Source organism: Panthera leo, chromosome A2 (genome assembly GCF_018350215.1).
Source record: "Panthera leo isolate Ple1 chromosome A2, P.leo_Ple1_pat1.1, whole genome shotgun sequence".
Classification (NCBI taxonomy): Eukaryota; Metazoa; Chordata; class Mammalia; order Carnivora; family Felidae; genus Panthera; species Panthera leo.
Genome location: NC_056680.1, coordinates 90,484,362 through 90,506,421, shown reverse-complemented (window position 1 = coordinate 90,506,421; position 22,060 = coordinate 90,484,362). Strand labels below are relative to the sequence as shown.

The window sequence follows — 22,060 nt, the reverse complement described above, 5'->3', positions numbered from 1 at the left end:
CAATCAAATAGGTTAGCTTCATTTATATAAGAGTTTTCTAACAATCTAAACTGCCCCAAAATGTGATGAACTGCTTTACTATCCTAAGTTCTCAGACATCAGAAGTATTCAAACAGTCTGTATGTCTACCAGTCATGAATACTGTTGAGTGGATTGCTTCAGAAGGACAGAGATTAGAGAAATTTTTAATCTGTGATTCATGGTGCTACCTGAAGTAATGCTAGAGAGTTACAGGGTGGTGGGGTACAACTACTGCTGAGCAGGTACAATGCCCAATTTTCTCAATCTGCTTCAACCACACACTCCACTTACACAGCCAGTGTCTACAGTTGCTTTTATTAGGGCAGGTGCAGATGGGGTGGAGAGGAGGAGACTTTAAAGTAAATAAAAGTTCAAAAATTAGTGAAGACCTGAACTGAGGTCTCTTTGAATTCTATATTCTGTGATTAATTCCTAGTTCTCAGCTATCTTCCAGGAAAATAAGATCATTATTTTACTGAGAGATAACTATAAAGAAGATTAATGTATGTAATTTTAAAAGCTTCCTTTTCAACATTGGGACTTTTAGAATGAATTAAATAAATAACTGTTTCAGTTTTCCACTTTACAAGTATCAGTACAGCCTATCAGTACAGGGGTGGATTTTACCTTTCTCTGAAAATTTTAATATTTAAAATGCCCTTTTATTTAAAAAATAAAAAGTACCTGGAGGAAAGTGAATCTCACAAACCCACAAAGTTACACATTTTAAATCTGTACTTCTATAAAGACAAACATTGGAAAAATTAGTTATTACATACTAAATTTTAGGTGAACACAGTGTACCACAAAAATAATTATATAACTTCTCCAAAAGTAAAAGCAATTTGTTATATATCAGAATACTAATATACGGAAGTCTGTAGACACCCAAGTCTTTAAAATAGCTCATCTCAGGGGCACCTGGGTGGCTCAGTCAGTTAGTGTCTGACTTTGGCTCAGGTCATGATCTTGTGGCTCATGGGACAGAGCCCGACATCAGCTCTGTGCTGACAGCTCAGAGCCTGGAACCTGCTTTGGATTCTGTTTCCCTCTCTCTTTGCCCCAACCCCACTCACACTCTATCTCTCTCTCAAAAATAAACAAACATTAAAAAGAAAACTTTAAATAGCTCATCTCAAAAGTTAAGTATCATTTCATGATTCATATCTGTACTAATTATAGCGACCACATTAGTCAATCTACAGGATCTTTTTTAAAAAGCATAGTTTAAATTATTAATTTTACTTAGCCTAAAAAGACAACAAAAATTTTACTGTATCATCATTCTTACTTTCTTAGTCACACTAGTGGAATCCTTATCCATAAATCAACTAGAGATTCTATTTTCAACATGGTAGTTCAATGGCTTCCGTGAAATAACATTCACTGGGGGCACCTGAGTGGCTCAGTCAGTTAAGTGTCCAACTCTTGATTTCAGCTCAGGTCATGATTTCACAGTTCGTGAGAGGGAGCCCCACATTGGGCTCTGTGCTGACAATGTGGGGCCTGCTTAGGTTTCTCTTTCTCCCTCTTTCTCTCCCTCCCTTTCCGCCCCTCCCCTACTCACATGTACCCTCTCTCTTTCAAAATAAATAAACATTTAAAAAAAGAAATAACATTCACTATTAAGTAATTCTAAAGATCTATCATCTATATTTTGCTGAGGCATGACTCAGAAGATGGCAGACTGTTGTGCAGGAGGGGTCCACTTATGTGGTCAGGAGTATGCCCAATCACTCAGCATGGGTATCTCAACATGGCCTGTTTTCTGCTGATAGTTGTTTATGTATTTTGTGAGTGATTCATATGCTAAATGGTACACTGAATCAAGGGAACTGAGGTCTTGTGATAACACATTTGTAAATTTTAAAGCACATCAAGGTCTACTGCGTTGTATGTGTTTTTTACTCAATTATTATTTATAAATTTATACATATAATTCTAAAATATGATTACCACAATATAGTAACCTGGACAATATCTCAAAGTTTTCTCATAGCCTTTGCTTTTATAAAAACTTATTTTCTTATAATAGGTAACATTAATGGCAGAAAATTTAGGAAATGCAGTACAGCAAAAATAAAAAAATAACTTTTAAAATGCAAAATAACAAACTTTTAACAGAAAAGCATTAGTGATGTTATGGACCCCATTTTAAATTACAAAGGGCTGACTGAATACAATTTTGTTTTTCCATGTAATTAAATTCAACCCTTTGTTAGGCCCACAGGACTGCTCAAATGATTTAAATAATTAATTAAGAGTAAAGACGTGATGCTTCAAAAAGCATCAAAAAGCACAGAAAAGAATTAACCACTAGGTTAAATTTGAGATTCTCTTAAGTTGTATTACCAAAGCAGATTATTGATTTGAAACTATACCATTAAGATAGTAAAGATAATAAAAACTTAAGTGAAAACATCTGATGATCAAGTTTCCTTTAGGAAAATAAGTTAATGGAATTAATGTGATAAAGTTATTATTACTACTCACTTATGCTACATAATATTTCTTGATGTTATCCACTATATTTTGTAGGTATTTTAATGTAAATATTTTTTATAATTCAGAGAAACCACAGACTCTTCTTTCTAATGTGAATATATTTACTGATTTATTTTAATAAAACCATAGTTAAGCATCTTTTTACATACCTCTTTTAACTATTTATGGTAAAAAAATTTTCAAAGAGTCCAAAGTTTAACAAAGTAAAGATTAAGCAAACAAATGTAATGCCTGGATGTATCTTTGTAAATTGGTTAAAATAGCATGTAGAAACCTTTGAAGATAGGCTACCTTTTAATTTAAGCTTTCGTTTTAATTACTTATGGAAAGTGACTCTGCTGCCTGTATGTGACAATACATTCAACACTTTTAATGCATCCTGGAAACAGGTATAAATCTGAGAACAGAAATTCTTTTCTTTTTGAGGGACAAAGCACAAGACAAAAGATTAGGCATTCTAAAATCAGTTTTATGTTTTTCAAGATGGAGTATGGCTATTATCTAAATCATACCAGACTGTATGGCTTGTAAAATTTCAAGTTTATTAAAAAGAAAGCTGTCGAGGAATATAAATACATTAATTCTGTTACCTTTTAGCCGGTGACTGAGAATCTGTTCCAAAATAGCTGCAAAATTGTTAAATTCAGGAGAAGAATCATCAATTGTCTCAAAGCAGGACCGATCAATCAGGGTCTTCACTGAAAACCTGTGGAAAAAAAAGAGAGTTGATTCATGCACCCAACTAGGAAAAATGGAAAGAAAGCATTTTGAGGAACTATTACAAAAATACTTTCTAAGTATTACATATATTGAAAACTCTACCTATTTAAATTAACTCTATAAATAGAAAATTTTATTTATTTTTAATATATGAAATTTATTGCCAAATTGGTTTCCATACAACACCGAGTGCTCATCCCAAAAGATGCCCTCTTCAATACCCATCACCCACCCTCCCCTCCCTCCCACCCCCCATCAACCCTCAGTTTGTTCTCAGTTTTTAAGAGTCTCTTATGCTTTGGCTCTCTCCCATTCTAACTTTTTTTTTTAGAAAATGTTATATAAATATCAGGCTTTCACTTATATATTTACTATCTACTGATCACAGTAAGACTTACGAATAGCTCACTGTTAACAGTCATTAAACTAAGAATTTTTAAAATGACCTAAATTAAGTCCAAAAAACTCAAAAGCTACAATACTACTTCTAAGAAATGTGTCCAAATGCTTTTAAGAGTTTTGGAGCACAATATTGAATAAAACAAAGCAGCTGTGCTCACCACTATACCACCAATGCTAATTTTTTGTTTTGGCAAATATATGTTTTATAAAAATACATTACTCGAACATAATTAATTTCATTTGTAATTAATAAATAAATGGGGTGGTCCTCACTTTGCACAGTTCCAGTATGTACTAATTTCAGGTACCTGAAAATTAGTTAATACCAGTCCTACAATAACATAGTTCTAGTTTGACCACCACCATATATTAACTGTAATTGCATAAAATAAAATTTTGTTGCTCGTGCTTTAGTCTACGAATCACTGTCATTAAATGCACATCATGATTAGTGACCAAAGACATCACTTCTTGTAAGTGGGTCTAGCATTGGTCACTATTCATGTGTTATTAGTTCATACACAGACATCAAAACCTGTAGTTGTGTTGCCTCCTTGTGTTCTGGTGATAAAAACACATGCTTTACAAAAATGGATAATTGAAAGAGTGGCAAAGAAATGGAAAATGCTAATATTGGAAGTGAAATTTGAATTTAACAAGTGGAATTATAGAAGAAATAGTTGATCACAGGAATATTGACATTGCTGCTATTCAAGGGAATTCAGGTATGCAGCCATAGGAACTTAGTGAAGGAGGATGTATTGATTTAAGTGAACAGAGTGGTTGTGCCAAAAAGGAGGTCCCAGTGTAAGTGGCACTCACAGGACATTTCACGTTATAGGACCTCTCAGAGATTTTCACAGTTGAAAGTGAAAAGGATAAAATGCTGGAAACTCGGGGTGCCTGGGTGGCTCAACTGGTTAAGCATCTGACTTTAGCTCAGGTCATGATGTCACAGTTCATGAGTTTGAGTTCTGAATCAGGTGAGCACAAGCCCTGCTTTGGGTGAGCCTGGCTTCTCTCTCTTGTTCCCCCTTCCCCTCTGCCCCATGTGGGATTCTCTCTCTCTACCTTGCTCACATGCACCCTCTCTCTCACTCTCAAAAAAATATATGTATTGGAAACTGATCCAGACTTAGAAAGGAATAATTTGCCAAGGTATAGAAAATATGCTCAGCCTGTATTTTAAGTTATACAGTAAGAATGTAAGCACTGTTCAAACTACTCTTGGTAAATTTTTTACAGAGAAGACATTTAAAAATTCCCAATATTTCTGTTTTAAATTATAGTGTACTATTGGGGCCTCTGGGTGACTCAGTCAGTTAGGCATCTTACTTTGGCTCAGGTTATGATCTTGTGAGTTCGAGCCCCACATGGGGCTCCGCACTGACAGTGAGGAGCCTGCTTGGAATTTTCTCTCTCTCCCTCCCTCTCTCTCTCTCCCTCTTTCTCTCTCAGCTCCTCCTGTGCTGTGTTCTTTCAATATAAATAACTTAAATTTTAGTTAACTATATAAACGTTTCACTAGTTTTTTAAATAATTTCCTTATACATTACACCTGGCAGCAAAGAGAGTTTTTAGTATAGAGTTTTTAGATGTAATCCATATAAACAAATCTCTTTATATTTCCCTTTATACTTACCTCCTGTGTTTTCTGTCCTGATTGAATAGTATAACCATCGAGCCTAAAGCCTAAGAAATAGTTTGTATTCCTTTATCTCCCTCATAGTTTACATTTCTAATTATTTAACAACTCTCATAATTAGCTCAATTGCCTCCTTCCTCACAGATTGTCCTTACTTAGGCATTCATTTGTCACCCTTTATAGGGTATGGCTATAAAGGGATGGCATTAGGGAGTTGCTTGAGATGACAGAACTGTCCTGTATCCTGACTTTGGTGGTTACACAAATGTTGTTATATGTTAATAATCATAAACATTTTCTCTTGTCTTGCCGTGATATTGGCATTTAAATTTTTTTTTTTTTTTTTTTTGCTGTTCTTTCAAAATAGGGCTTACAAATAAATGAACAAGTACTGACAACAGTGTTCAAGGCATTGTCCTCTGTGCTGAGGAACATATAAATGTGCAGAAGATATGTTTCTGCCCTCAAGGAGTTTATATTTTAGTAAGATTGATACCACACATAACAGCAGTAGGATAAACTGTAATTGTTCCTTAAGGAAGATATGAACAAAATGCTAGCTTGTGCTAGGAATATGCAGGAGGATACTTCTTCCTTGAAGAGGTGGCATTTGAACTAAGTCTTGGAAAACACATTGATTATTGACAGTCAAAAATAGAGACAAAGGACATTCTGATAAGAGAAATCTAGCGCACTTGGCAGATTTGTAAGTTTCCTATTTACAAAGGTCATAAAAACTTCAGGTCTACCCTTCAGGCATTCTCTCATCCTGCCTTCCAAAACAAAAAATTACCAAGAATAGCATTGTTGTACATCTCTGCAAGTATCTTCTTTTAAAGTTTATTTATTTTGGGATACAGACAGAACACAAGCAGGTAAAGGGCAGAGAGAAGGAAAGACAGAATCCCAAGCGGGCTCTGTGCTGATGGCAGAGAGGGGGCACAGAGGGGCTTGAACCCACAAACCATGAGATCATGACCTGAGGTGAGATCAAGAGTTGTATGCTTAACTAAGTCACCCAGATGCTCCTCTTTGCAAACATCTTTAATGTTGTGTTGAAGAGAATATAGCTAAATCCTCATATCTACTTCTGTATTCAATCTGTTCTAATATTATACACCACGTGGCTCTGGAAAACTCCATTGTACACTTGTTAAAGAATGGGAACAAAAAAGGAAAATTAGGTCTTAAAATTAAGAAAATAATTTTTTTTAATTTTTTAAAAATTTTATTTAAATCCAAGTTAGTTAACATATAATGTAATAATGGTTGCATGAATTTAGTGATTCATCATAAGTGCCCTCCTTTTTTTTTTTTTCAACTTTTTTTTTGTTTTGTTTTGTTTTGTTTTTTATTTATTTTTGGGACAGAGAGAGACAGAGCATGAACGGGGGAGGGGCAGAGAGAGAGGGAGACACAGAATCGGAAACAGGCTCCAGGCTCCGAGCCATCAGCCCAGAGCCTGACGCGGGGCTCGAACTCACGGACTGCGAGATCGTGACCTGGCTGAAGTCGGACGCTTAACCGACTGCGCCACCCAGGCGCCCCATAAGTGCCCTCCTTAACACCTATTGCCTGTTGAGCCCATCCCCCAATGCAACAAGAAAGTAATTTTGACCTTTTGGACCTCTGATAGAGTGAGGATCCAAGCATACACTTTGAGAATCATTCTTTGTATGTAATTCTTTGTATGTGATGAAATAACTAAGGCATTCTTTGTATGTAATGAAATAACTTTTCTCTTATGTAACCATGATGGCAGTAATTATACATACACACACAGACACACACACACACACACACACACACACATACATATCTCCTTGAGAGAACTGAGGAAACAATTATTCAAATAATTTTTTGGTTAGGGCAAGTAACCTTGACTGAGAAAAGCTAAGGAGGATTAATGTTCAGTATATAGTACTATCTGTAACTACAACAAAAGATCAAAAGTGGAAACCATTATGTAAAGAAAAAATATGAACAGCTAACAAGTAACAGTGATGAAGTAGGTCTCCTATACCTAAAAGATAGTCAAGTCAGATAAACATCAGATGAAATGCATGAGTAGATAAATAGAAACAAAAAGAAGATAAACAGATAAACCAGACTAAAGAGGAACCTGAAAACTTGTTTTTGTTTCCTAGGTCTATCTCATAGACAATAAATGAAAAAAAAGCTGCCAATCCTCAGCAAACTTTTAATAATAAATAAGTACAATGTTCTTATTCAGTAAGAAAATGAAAAAGAAATGTTCCTAAAATGAATAAATAAAACTCACAGTTTGGATTTTGACCTAAATAAAAGGAAACTTTGGAACATCTGAACGTTTCCCTCTAATCTTTGTTAGGTAGACTAGAATAGGAAGTCTGATTCTACAATCACATTCAAGGCAAAAGTAACCTACTGCTTTAAAAAATTATGGCATTTAACTAACTTGGATGTAAATTAAACAATAAATAAAATTTTAAAAAATCTTAAAAATTAAAAAAAAATTTAAATATGGCATTTAAGATAGTAATGCATATTAGTGAAATGAACAAAAACTTTAAATTTAAAAATAACAAAGTACTTATTTCATCGAAAAGAGCTACGTTTGAACATTCAATTTCTACCTGTAACAATCTGGTAAGATGTTAGTCACTATGGTCCTCCAGGAACAATACAAAATTCCCTAGCAAATGATCTACTTTGTAAAATCTAATGGGAAGAAAGGCCATGGATATGAATACCTATATTTTGTAGCACCAAGAGCTATATACATATCAATCAGTAGTTAACAAAATACATGAGTCTTTTTATCATGTTATCAGTTTATATTCCTATAGAAGACACTATTTACATGACAAAAACCTAAGATGGTGAATCTCAGAGCATTAAATTACTTTTAACCCAACACCTGAATAAAAACTAAAATAAAAGTTCACATATCTTAAAGGATACCATTAGACACATATTCTGTTATTGCCAAGCATGAAGATATTTAAGGGTAAGAAAGCATTTTAAATATTCAATTACATCAAAGTTAATAATGAAAAAGGAAGAAAAGAAAGTTTTCTGCCTTTGCTTCATCATTTATATCTTAACTCTCCTCCTGATAACACAAATCAAAATTTCAGAAGGTAACTTAATTCCTTACAGTTCATGTTTTACTTCTAGCTAGCCAAGTCATCCCACTTACCACCGCTCTAGAATCATGTAGCTAGCTAGCTCCATTATGCCAAAATAATGAAAATCTTTTCCTCCATAACACATTAACTAACTAAGATGTGCTATAAAAACCAAACCTGTAAAAAGAATTTCAATTCACCAAAAAAAATATCACACAGATGCTGAGCTATTTCCTGATAATGATGACATTAATATTAGTCATCTATTTCCTGAAGAGGACTGATTTTAAAATAATGAAATGACAATTTGATGAATGTCTAAAAATACCAATTCAAGTCTAAGTAACAGCTTTTACATAAGAATTAAAAATTCAAAAATTTACATAAAAGAGTCTTATAATTAAGCACAGTTTTTAAAATGTCTCTGTCTGAAAAGATTCCCTTTTCCACTTCCAAAACCCAAAGAAAATTTTTGTTAGATCATAAATAAGAAAGAATGATTGTGAACAAGCCCTTCAAACCTAAAAAAAGCATAAACTACCTTTTTCCCTGTGCCAACATACCAAGAAAAACGAGATAGTTACCAAAACTATGTTTAAAAACTATTATACTATATTAAATTAATTCCTTCTACTAGTCAAAGATTTGTAACATAATTATAACCATAAATAGAAATTATAAAAGTTAAAAGTTTTTATAATGAAAAAAATTATTTTCCTATTTCCTTTTACTGGGAGTCTATAGACCAGTATCCATGGGCCAAATCCAACCAGTTGCCCATTTCTATAACCAAAGTTCTATTGGAACACAGGGGAGAAAAGTCCCAACCATTTTCTCTGGAATGTGTAACCTAAAAGTCTCTATTATAGTGATTATTATTTCTAAAAATTTTGCCAAATCTAAAAATTAAAAGGAGAGACAGAGAAAAGTGTAATTTAAAATATTTTCCTCACCTGTAGTGATAAAATTTCTTTTAAAGAAAACTGTTAATCTAGGTACTTTAAGGAAGATAATCTATATAATTGTATTACACTACTATATAAGCAGATAGATGACAACAGATTGCCCAACATGAAAAATATTAGATGCACTATCTTTTTAAAAAAAGGGATAAGACAAAAAATTTCCAATAAAAATACACATCTAAAATTAGAAGCTATCAAACAAGAAAACTTCCATCTTAACATAAATTATTTCATTAAATTTCTTATATGAAAGAACTCCAAATTAAAATCATGTTAATAAAGAATACTTGATTTTTTTTAAGCTTGTTTATTTTGAAAGACAGAGATAATGCGAGTGGGGGTAGGGCAGAGAGAAGGAGAGACAGAATCCCAAGCAGGCTTCGCACTGACAGTGCAGAGTCCTCATGGGGCTTGGGGTTCTACAGGGAGCTTGATCCCATGAACTATGAGATCATGACCTGGGCTGAAATCAAGAGTCTGATGCTTAACTGACTGAGCCACCCAGAAGGCCCAAGAATATTTTATACACTTAGATCACATATCCTTTTGGAATCTAACTGTTTTTTATCAAATGACAAACAGAAATATTCAAGTAACATATTTTAACATAGGTAAACTAGTAAACTAGATATTCAAGGTAGCAGTACAGCAAGAGGAAGAACAAGAACTTTAATATCAGAACGCCCTGGATTCACACCTGGCTCTGCTATTATCCATTCCTTGTCAAGACACTTAACTTCTCTGAACCTCAGTTTTCTCAGTAATCAATTACCAAATAATTGTGAAGATTAAAAGAGGTAGCATTTGGGGAGCCTAGGTGGCTCTGTCCATTAAGCGTCCAACTCTTAGCTTTGGCTCAGGTCATGATCCTGCCTTTCGTGAGTTCAAGCCTCACACTGGGCTCTGCGCTGGCAGCACAGAGTCTGCTTGGGATTCTCCATCTCGTCTCCCTCTGACCCTGCCCCACTTGCACTGTCTCTCACAATAAATAAATAAAATATAAAGTATTTAATACAGTTTCAACTTACACAAAAGTTATTAAATGTTAGCACACATCCCCTTTCTTTTTAGAGCATCAACGTTTCACTTAGTAACATCTAAGCATAGAAAAAAGGCAAGAATTTCAAGTGTTTGTATGTGAACTGAATTTTTAAAAAACTTAGTAGACAGTAATCATGGTTTATGAACACCAGAAATGCTAAGAAAATGAAGGTTCCCAGTTTCTGATTCTATGGCTCAAATATAAACACATATACCCAATACATGATTTAGATTCAGTTCAGACACATCACAGACGCTGAAGGAAGCACAACATAAGAGGAAATGCATAGGTTTTGATTTTTTTGGGTTTTAATTCTACCAATGTTAGGCTTAACCAAACATAAATCTGAGTGAAACAGAAATTGCTTCAATTAAAGAATTTCCATGACTAGTCATAAATGCTCAATCTAATATTTTTCCTCCAAAAAGCATATTCTGCATGCATTAATGTATTTTCTTCATATGTTAAGCATAGATGTTTTGGTTTTTTTTAATTTATTAAAATTTTAACTGATATTTTTAATGTTAATTTTGACACTACATCTGGAATACAACAGATGTGTTTTTTAACTATAAATACTAAGAGAAATTTAAAATTTCAAAATCAATTTTCAATTAATTTGAAACTTAAATTTGAATATGTGGGAGATATTGTTATCCTCTTCTAAGGACAATCACCATCACTGTAGAAAATGGACAATGTCATTTTATTCAATGGAAAAAAATGTGTGTATTATATACATTTTCTATCTTTTCAATAATACTTTTAAAATAGTATGCATTTTATATTTTTTTAACCTATTTTTGTGAAATAGCTTCTATACAATTGAAAATTAAAGTAGATTGCTTTGGTAAAGAAATACCAAAAAATATATTTGTTTACTTCAGCCTCACCATTTTTACTATTATTTTTCAAACACTGGAAGAGATGAATTTTTATTTTTCCATTTCCTCATTAAATTCCAATTAGAGTGACTCCAAAAGAAAGCAAATTCTTCTGCTGACGCTATTAGATGTTTAAAATTCTACTATCACCAGAGATTAATCCTTCGAGTGACTTTCAAAAATTAAGTGATGATGATTCTTTAATTCGACCTTCACCCTTATTTTGGAAATGTCTATCCTATTATTTTGCATTAATTACAATTACCTCATTTGATAAATATGCCTCCTGTGTACTAAATGCTGGAAATAAACTAGATGCTGAATAAATTATGATTCCAGTACCTGAGAAATTCACATTCTAGTAAAAGACAAAAGATAATTAGGTTACAGCACAGTTGGTGCTATATTTATTTATATAACCTATTCCAGAAAGACTTAAGATTACTTATGGGGGCATATAAAATACCATCAGTTGGCTGCATAAATTAAAACTAGGAAGAAGATAAAAAACATGAGATTAGACTTCCACTTCTAAGGAGGACAGAATAAATGGTGGTAGACCAGTGCTCCCACAGAATACATCTAGCAAAACTGGAGGGGAGGGGGAAGAATTACAGAAATCTTATGTTTGAAGCCTGCAGAGAGTGGCTCCAACAATAAGAATTAGAGAGGCTAAGACTCCAGAAAGAGAAAGGCTCAAAAATCAATTGACTGCTATAGCTGCTTTTACCCAGAAACATCTGCCAATTTTGAGTGTGGAGGGTCTGACTCCCAAAGAAGGCTGCTAGTGGGGAACAGAAAAACCAGGAAAGCTTTTGGAAGAGACTTGGAAAGGCCTCCAACACGTTGTCATCAGGAGACTAAAATCCTAATCAAAAAGTCTCTGAAAAACAGAATAAAGCATTTGGTAGTTCCAGAAAACAAAATAATACTTTAGGACTACCAGAGAAAGGGTGCTGAAAAATACATCAAACCTAGGTTGAAAACCCTGGATGGTCAGAGGCAAATGAAAGGCTGAGCAAGACTTAACAGGGTTGGCATACAGCCTGGATTCAGCATAATTCCTGACTGGATGGTAATCAGCTACCATTCTATCTTCCAAAGGAAGATAACATCAGTAAGGAAAGTGAGCATTATCCTATACTACGAGCCCTGGGCATTAGAATGTCCTCGGCCATGTTTTGTTCAAATGGATGAGTGGACTCCACCTGTTTACTCCGTGATCTTTTTCTACTCTGTTCTAATTAATACATTTGACATGATGGTTGGCAATAGGGTAAGTATAATGGCATTTAATGAACAATAAAAGTGCTAAAGAAAAATTTAATACATACTCTCTGGCATTCAATAAAAAAAAAAACAAACCTAAATATGCCAAAAAATAAGACTGCATGACAAAGAGAGGAAGAGAGAAAACACAAAAAAAGAGACACAAGACAATCCAAGTATTCCAAATCAGTGATGAGAACTTTAAAATAACCATGATTAATATGACCTAGGGAATACAGGAAAAGATGGATATAGATAAAAAGATAGGCGTTTCTATCAGAAGACTAGAGTTTATTAAAAGGGAATCAAATTAAAATTCTAGGACTATATGAAATTAAAAACTCATTTAATGAGTTAAACAGTAGATGAGAAACATCAGAAGACAAGATTAATGAAAAGAGAAGTCAATAGAAAATAAACAAACTGAAGCACAGAGGAAATGAAGAGAAAATACAGAAAAGGATATAAGGCAAGTGGAGCCTGGTAAAATTTATCATATATGTAATTGAAGGTTAAAAAGATATTAGCCAAGGGGCGCCCAGTGGCTCAGTTGGTTAAGTGTTCGACTTCAGCTCAGGTCATGATCTCGCAGTTCATGGGTTCCAACCCTGCATCAGGAGCTGACAGCTCAGAGCCTGAAGCCTGCTTCAGATTCTGTCTCCTTCTCTCTCTGCCCCTCCCCCACTCATGCAAGCGCATGCACGTGCACGCGCTCTCTCTCAAAAATAAACATTTTAAAAAATTTACAAAAAAAAAAAAAATTAGCCAAATCTTTCCAAACTTGATGGAAGATCAATGGCATGGGTAAATATGTTGGTAAACGCAAACGTGTATTGCCTGAATATCAAGTGTAAAATACAGTAATAAAAGAATCTTGTAGAATGTAAAATATATGTAGACTTAAAATGTCTCAGGATGAGAATGAATAAATGGTTCTAACACTACTGGAGAAGCAGTGAGAGTTAGATTTATATTTCACTGTAACAAATCAAAAGTAACTGCTAAAAGGATAGCAATCATATATATAGAAAATGAAAAAGAATATATGATTAACAAGTCCCTAGAAAAACTGGAATAGTGGAATAAATAAAAAATACTTTACTGACATATAAGAAGAAAAAAAAGTAAACACAAAGAGTTAAATGGTAGCTATAAACCCAAATATAACATTAAATGTAAATCGACTAAATACTCCAAATAAAAGATTGGATAAGAGGCAAAATTCAATTCTATCCTGCCTATGAGACACGTTATATTTAAGGACAAAAAGATTAAGGGGCGCCTGTGTGGCTCAGTCAGTTAAACGTTGACTTCAGCTCAGGTCATGATCTACTGGTTCATGAGTTCGAGCCCTATTTCAGGTTCTGTGCTGACAGCTCAGAGCCTGGAACCTGCTTTAGATTCTGTGTTTCCCTGTCTCTCTGCCTTTCTCCTGCTCATGCTCACTCTCTCGAAAATAAATAAACATATAAATAAAAATGTTTAAGGACAAAAAGATTAAAAGTTAAGGGTGGAAAAAGATACATCATACATACAAACATTGGCTGAAAGAAAGGAGTTTTATCTAATAGCAGACAAAATAGACTTTCAGGCAGGAACAGTATTAAAGACATTTCATGATGACAAATAATCCAACCCCTAGGAAGAGATCACAACTCTTAATCTGCACATACCAGCAAAATACTGACAGCTAAAATGACACACTAAAAGAAGAAATAGACAAATGTACACTCAGAGACAGACTTTAACATACCTCTCAAAATCAGATAGACTAAGCATACAAAAACCAGTAAGGTTACAGAAAATAGGAATCACAAAATTAACATACTTAGATCTAACTAGCAGAGACAGAACATGCAATCAATGACAGAATATATATGTTTTTCAAATATACATGAAGTATTTATCAAAACTAACCATATGCTGTATCATAAAGCAAGCATAAACAAAATGTCAAAAGTTTAAAAGCTTTCAGAATATGTTCTCCGTAGAGTAGAATTAAGTTGGAAATCAGTATCTAAAAATAACTAGAAAACCCTAAACTGTTGGAAAGATAAAAATTTTTTAAATAATCCCTGAGTTGAAGAGGAAATCCCAACATAAATTAGAAAACAATTGAAACAAATTAATAATAAAGACACAACATTTCAAATCTTGTGAACAATCCCAAAGTAATGTCCAAGAAGGGCATCTGTACTTAAAAGGTATTTACTAGAAAAGAAAGGCTGAAAAACAGTAATCTAAATAAAGCCCCATCACAAGAAATTAGAAAAAGAACAAGAACTTAAATAAAGGGTAAGGAAAGAAATACTACAGACTTTTTTTAAAGAATAAAAAAATATTTTAAGAGGATATTTTAAAGGTCTTAGGAATAAATTTGATAACACACATGAAGAACTCACTGAAGGCTGATTCAAGAAGTAAAAGGAAATCTGAATTCTACAGTGTCTATTAAATAAATTAAATCTGTTACTAAAAGACTTCCCACAAAAACAATTAGCAGTTCAAATTTCTTCCCTGGTGAATTCTTCCAAAAGTTTAAGAAAGAAATAATCTAATCTTACACAAATTCTTCTGCAGAGGAATATTTCCCAACTTGCTTTATAAGGTCAGATAATCTAAATGACAAAACTAAACAAGGACACTATAAGAACAATTACAGACAAATCTCTTTCATGAACATATATGCAAAAATCCCAAATGGAATATTAACTCAATATATATTATTAATATATATGCTATATATAAAATATATTAAAAATATATATGTAAAAGCATATATTATATATATTATATATATAAAATATATATTAAAAAGTTAACAATATAGCACATGTTTTTATTCCAGAGTAGTTTAACCTCCAAAAGTCAATCAATATAATTTACCACATAAACCAAAAAAAAGAGAGAGAAATTATGTTTATTTTGGTAGATAGAAAAAACATTTGATTGCAAATATCTGCTTCATGGTAAAATTGTTAATATTTTCTACAATAATGTGGTCCTAGGGAGTACAGCAAAACAAGAAAACAAAGGTGTAAAAGTTGAAAAAGGAAGAAATAAAACAAGCAGATGACATGACTATATTCAAAATTTAAAAAAAAACTGCAGAAAATCTGTTAGAATTAATAAGTAAACCTTGTTAAGATTACTAGATCACAAAACAAGTATTTTACAAGGTTGATTTTATGTCTATGTATCAGCGAGAAAAAAAGAGATTGAAAAAAATTTTAATGATCTGTTACAATATAAAAAATATAAACAAATAGGTTTAAAAAGATATACATATTCAAAACTACCAACATGTTTGAGAAAAATTTAAGAATGTTTAAATATATGAAGGGTAACGTTCTTTTTCTTGACCTGGGTATTAGTTACACTGTAGTGTTCTCTTTGCAAAAAATTCACTGAGCTATGTGCACTTTCTGTATACAGATTATAAATCAGTAATTATTTTTTTAATGTTTATTTATTTTGAGAGAGACAGCATGCACATGTGCAAGTAGGGGAGGGCAGAAAAGAGAAAAAGAGAGAGGGGGAGAGAGAGAGAGAAAAGAATCCCAAGCAGGCTCCATACTGTCAGGCACAGCCTCCATCCCACAAACCATGAAATCATGAGACCAGAAATCAAGAGTCGGAATCTTGGGGCACCTGGGTGGTTCAGTCAGTTAACTGTCCCACTCTAGATTTCAGCTCAGGTCATCATCTCACCGTTTGTGAGTTACAGCCCCATATGGGGCTCTGCACTGATGGTGCAAGCTGTCCCTTTCTCGTCCCTCCCTCTCTCTGTCCCTCCCCTGCTTGGTCTCTCTCTCAAAATAAATAAAAATAAACTTAAAAAAAAAAAAAAGGAGTCAGAATCAACCCACTGAGCCACTCAGGTGCCCCAGTAATAATTTATATGAAAAATGTGGAAACAAAGAACAGCTAAGAATAAGGCTAAATGCAATACTCCCATGTTCTACCTATCATTTAAAGCTTGGCTACAGATTTAATACTAAAATTTCTAAAGCCGTGTAAGAAAAGAGAAGTTGTCAGTTACACATTTGTGTCCAGTAGATATAAATACACCAACTGCCTAGAGATAGAATTCTTGGCACTAAAATAAGACCGATATTTCTCACAGAAATCTTTACAAAAAGAAGACACTTCTTGACAGAATGATGTTCTTGACAACAATGTCAAGAAGACCTGTGACTGCTTCTTCTGATGACCCACAATATAGGCTAGCGGAATCTTACCAATACACAATTTTGTAAAAGCAACTGGTGAAAGGAGTGTGTGAACATACCCAACTGCTTTCTGATGATTTGGATCGACTCAGAGACAGATCTTTTAAACCTGTAAGACTGAATACAACAGTGGATAAGCTTCACATATTCTCCCCTGAGTATCTTATCTTTCAACTGAGCTTCTCAAATTTATCTATCAGCAGTGAAGGTAAGATAAGCAGTGCAGGTAAATGTGTGGAGGACAGCTATTCTCTGTAAGTTGAGTATGAACACATTTTAGCTAGGGAAAGAGATAATAACCTTCTATGAATGCTGAGAAGCTTATCCAGGACCAATAGCTGAAAAGATTATCATGCTACCTTGGTTGGGAATACCTACTATCAGGGCTCTAACAATCCTTAGAAAGGATACTGAACCTGCTCCAAGAGAATACAACTAACAATGTTGATCAAAGACCAGACCCCAAGTTCTGCCACACATAGCATGACTAAAAGAACTTTCACCAAAAATATAATCACTATAGCCAAGGGATGAACAGTCTCATGAGGGATACTCAAGCCAATAGTAACAAGTAGAGTAAGTCACTGGATTTTAAGTTAAAGGATTATATTGCCAATAATACTCAGTAACATTTTACATATCTGCATTTCACCCACCAAGTTCAAGCATAGGAATAGACCTTTTTTCTGATTATTCATCAAGTAGAATGTGAAGTTCAGAGTGCTAAAGATCACTCACTTAACTAAGGCCTCTGGGTGCCTTTTTTTTTTTTTTTAACATATGATAAATTTACTTATCTGCTTTCCTAGATCACAACCAATTATAAGAAGCATGTGAGGATGGAAGCATAAAGGAAAGAGCTGCCAGAAACAGGCAAAGTTGTAAGAAATAACAACTTGCTAGGAGGCGACAGTAGAATACAAAACCAGATAAAAAACTTGAAAGACAATCTTCAGGGGCCATGTAGCAAAAAGCTCTATGTATTTCAAGAGTCCCCAGGGCAGCCACTGCAGAGGGCATATTCACAGAAACAGATTCAGAGTGAAGTCTTTAATAAGGATTTTATTATTCTTTAGAGAGTCTTTTTAAAGAAGGTAGGGAAATGTGTCATCCATTTTTAAAAGCAGTTCACCCAAAATATTTTAAATATTGTTATTTATTATGGCTTAAATTTGAACACTTAAATTAAAAGCTTCAGTTATTCAGAAGACTGTACTCCACAATTAATGCTGAGTAGGGCACTCTAGCTAATGGGAGAATTTTAAGCTTAACTCAGACATTAATAACATGGAAAATATGAGCACCTCATTCCCTGACTACACTGGAAAAATAAGGCCCTACTGTTACTTGAAATAACTTTCAAATTATGAAGTAATATATTCACCTACAGACATCCAAGAATAACTATGTACATCTTATTAGAAGTACTTTAAATTTGATAACCATCATTTGTCTCCACTCATCACACTTTCTCCTTAAATCACTCGTTAATCCTTTCTCCTCACAAGACAGGAAAATTATGACTGTGTGAGGAGTTTCTCTTAAAGAATTGATGTAAAAGCTTAATGTTATTTTAAAAGCTGTTTATGCATATATATTTAAACTATATACTGTAACAACTTTCTCATAAAACAATATTAACCCACAGAAAGAGACTAAATTTAAATTCTCCTTGTCAACAGAAGTAAAATTAAAGGAATATGTAAGCTTTTCAGTGAAACATGAAGCTTAAAAATGACAGAAAAAATGACTAATGTACCTGATTTCCTATGGATGAAAAATGCAGGCTAAAAAAAAGCCTACAAGACCTTAAAAAATTAATTTTTCAAAGTTCTAAATGGTAGAGAATATGCAGGAAAATACTAGTTGGTACACAGAGCCAACATCAGTCTACGAATATTTTGGAGTTGAGTGTGGAATATTTAGAAGCCTCAAATGACCTACTTTCTCTCCACCACAATCTGTAAAAAGCATGATAAAATAGTACTTACTTACTAAGTACCATACAAGTATTTTTAAGGCTGCAATACAATGTTCAATGGAACAAAAACAAGCGATGAAATAATTACATACACAATCACAATGTACTGCAATTTAATTCAGGTCCTGACTATCTTAACCTAACCAAATAACCCACTTCAAAAGTTTAACATCATAACAATATTGTTGTTGTATAAGGCTTTAAACCTAAAGAATTGGGAAGATACATAATAAGGTTTCAAAACTAAGCTGCGAATATGCATAACGTTTAAGGGTTAAGGAAAAAGCATTACTATATAAGTATTATAGATACAGTAGAATGATATGTGGTGGTAATGGGGGGGAAGCTTTGCTTTGGTTTGCTTTGTTAAACTGTTCACAAGTTTTCTAGAACATCAGTAGAGAAACAAAATGGAAGGCACAGTTCAAAATATTTTTCTTTAAAGAGAAAAATGCACATGCCTCATCTAGCTACCATAAAACCTATGTCTACCATTACCCTGCTCATATTTGGAGAAATTCAAAAGAAAAAAAATGAACACATTTGGCATCAAGACTATTATTAGTTTTAGGGCTGTTACTGAAGCTTACTAATGATCTAGTACAAGATTATTTTACATATGTGAAAACTAGAAAATGAGATGTTTGCATGGCTTGTTAAAGGACATACAACTAGTCAATGACAAGGTAAACTTAGAACTCAAACTCTAATCCAACTTCTTCCCAACTTAACTATCAAATCACCTCTAACTTGATAAATAAAAATTAAAAGATGAATTAAGAGACATGGGTGAGATTCTACAATATGGTAACTCTGAAAGGCAAAGAAACACAAATGCATAAATACTGATTTGTTCATTTTGCTGAATTAGGGGCAGAGCTACTTAAAGCATACCAATGGCCTATAGTGACTTTTTTTCCCAAAAAGTAAAAGCCTTTTAGACAAAGCCTATCAAACAGATCCCATTACTATTCAGATGGATGTAATTTATATAAACTATCGCCTCTCCGGACATGAAGAACAACCTTAGTAGTAAATCCACATAAATACATGTTGAAAAACTGAAATGTATTTTAGCTACGATACTAAACTTACAAGTAAATTATAACTAAGGTCAGCACTGATACTCATTCACAATCGAAAATAATTATGCAAATAAAATTAATGAAAATACAGCTAGCCCAAACAGCTGTCCACACAAATCAGTGTGATATAACTGAAATTTCTTATCCATAACTTCAAATGTTATTTAAATAAGGTTGAGATACAAGCCCTTTTTTCAGGCCTCGGCCTCTGATGAGGGAGATGAACATTAAATAACCTAAAATCGGCCATGACAAAAATGGAGAAGCAAAAGAAATAGTACCCACCACTGAATTTATTCATTCAATAAATACTTCCTGAGCATCAGATGCTATAGTAGGAAGGTTTTAAAAAAGTAAAAAAATACAATTGAGCAAAAAGCTCTCCTGTGAAATTTAACTCTGATGGAGCTTTTATGAAATACGCTACCCCAAGAAGCGCTGTATATGTTGGATCCTGCTTGAGATGATTGTCTTTTAGAAAAATAAAATAATCTCTAATGTAGATAAAATAAAACTAAGAAATCAGCCTTGCTTATTGTTCTGTTTTTCCCAACTTAAAAAAAAAGATTTATCTGGATTTAAATACATTTAAAACCTGTCTTCCTCAAAAGGTTGCATCCTAGACAGCACAAATGGTAAATTAAACCAATTCCACATTATAATATGGTTTACAGCTCTAAGTGCAGTAACAGCGAGGCAGGTCTTCCTGCTATATAGGCAAACATCTGTAACAGTCCAAATTAAAAACAACAAGTCGCTCAAAGTTATTGAATATAAGTCCTAGTATAAATATCTATAACTGTATAATGCATAAGATGCCAGACACGTTACACAGGAAGAAATATACAGACAGAAATTGCAAGGAAGGGAGAGGTGTGATCATTCCCTAATTCTTAGAGGATTACCGATAGTTGCTGCGGAAGTGTTTGGTGAAAAATCAGTTATTTCTGAATACTAGACTTATAGATACTAATTATTCCTTTTTATGTTTCTATATGTTCCAGAGTAAAGGAATACTACATTTACAATTAGAAAACATTCAAGGAGAGGCAGACGTGGAATAAATCATTGACATGAAGCCTCGGTATCTTCCACAGTCCCACTCTTAAAAACAACTGCAGAAACTGCACTAGCACTGCAAAAGTGGAGAGAGAAAACACACACACACACACACACACACACACACACACACACACACACAGCAGGCTTGTTGTAGTAGACACTCAATACTGGTGGAATGAAATGACTGAATACATATGTAAACAAGCCAAAACAAAACCAAAATGCATTCCGATTTTGAGACAACACAGTAAATAATCACAGTGACGACGATTTTACCAAAAGCTAGTTGACAGCTTAATGTGCAGTAAATGAAAAAGCACTTCCTCCCTGCCCTCCTCTTTTACTCTGACACTAGAAGGCACATTCAAAACAAATCCTCCCCCAGCCCCGCCCCAAGCCTTCTCCTCGCTTGCTTCCAGTGCTGAAACTGACGGAAAGTCCCGGGCCTCAGCGGTGCCCAGACCCCGGCCCCTTTCAGGGCGCTCGCGCCGGCGGACACGCCCGGTGCGGCAGAGACTGGGGCTACAGCCCCGGGTCTGCGGGACCCCCAGGGAGCACGCGCGCTCGCCCGAAACCCTCAGCCCGGGGCGCCGGCGGCCCCCTCCCCTCGCAGCGCTCTGCGGGCCGCCGCGCCGTACCTGCACACCGTGATCAGGTTCCTCCTCTCCACCGCAGCATTGCGGGCGCTCAGGCTCTTCTTGCCGCCGCCGCCCCCGCAGCGGCTCCCGCTCAGGCCCCCCAGGCTCCGGGAGGCCATGGCGGGCTGACCCCGGCGCCCCTTTTGTCTGGTGCTACCCTTCCTCTCCGCCCCCCCCCCCCCCCCACCCACACCTGCTCCGTAACGCTCTTGTTCGTTTTGCGACCGTGGGAGGACACTGTAGGGTCGTGGGAAGGAGCAGGGACCGACGGAGGATGTGGAAGACCGCGGGGGAACCGGTACCCGGGCACTGACGGATCACGCTCCGCACCCAAGCCCAACACACACACACACACACACACACACTCACTCGCACACACGCGCGCACCTCCCCCGCCCTCGCGCGCGCCGCCGGCCTCGGGCGGCGCGTGCGGGGCGGCGTTGGGCGCTCCCCTGCTTCCTGAGGGACCTCGGCTGCCAGCACGCGCGCGTTCCCGCTG

At 35.0% G+C, this 22,060-nt stretch overlaps 1 protein-coding gene across 4 annotated transcripts in view; it reads right to left on the bottom strand.

Annotated features, from left to right (window-relative positions):
• Positions 1-21,680, bottom strand: part of RUNDC3B (RUN domain containing 3B) — a 156,830-nt gene extending 135,150 nt beyond the window's left edge. For all 4 annotated transcript variants that reach the window (XR_006196672.1, XM_042916982.1, XM_042916960.1 and 1 more), the window contains exons 1-2: positions 21,562-21,680; positions 3,117-3,232 (exon numbers count right to left, since the gene is read on the bottom strand). Coding sequence is in view for 3 of the 4 variants with exons in the window: in XM_042916982.1 (XP_042772916.1) it covers positions 3,117-3,232; positions 21,562-21,680 (235 nt within the window). In the remaining variant the exon portion in view is untranslated. The remainder of the gene's footprint in view (positions 1-3,116; positions 3,233-21,561) is intronic.
• Between the last annotated feature and the right edge of the window lie 380 nt (positions 21,681-22,060).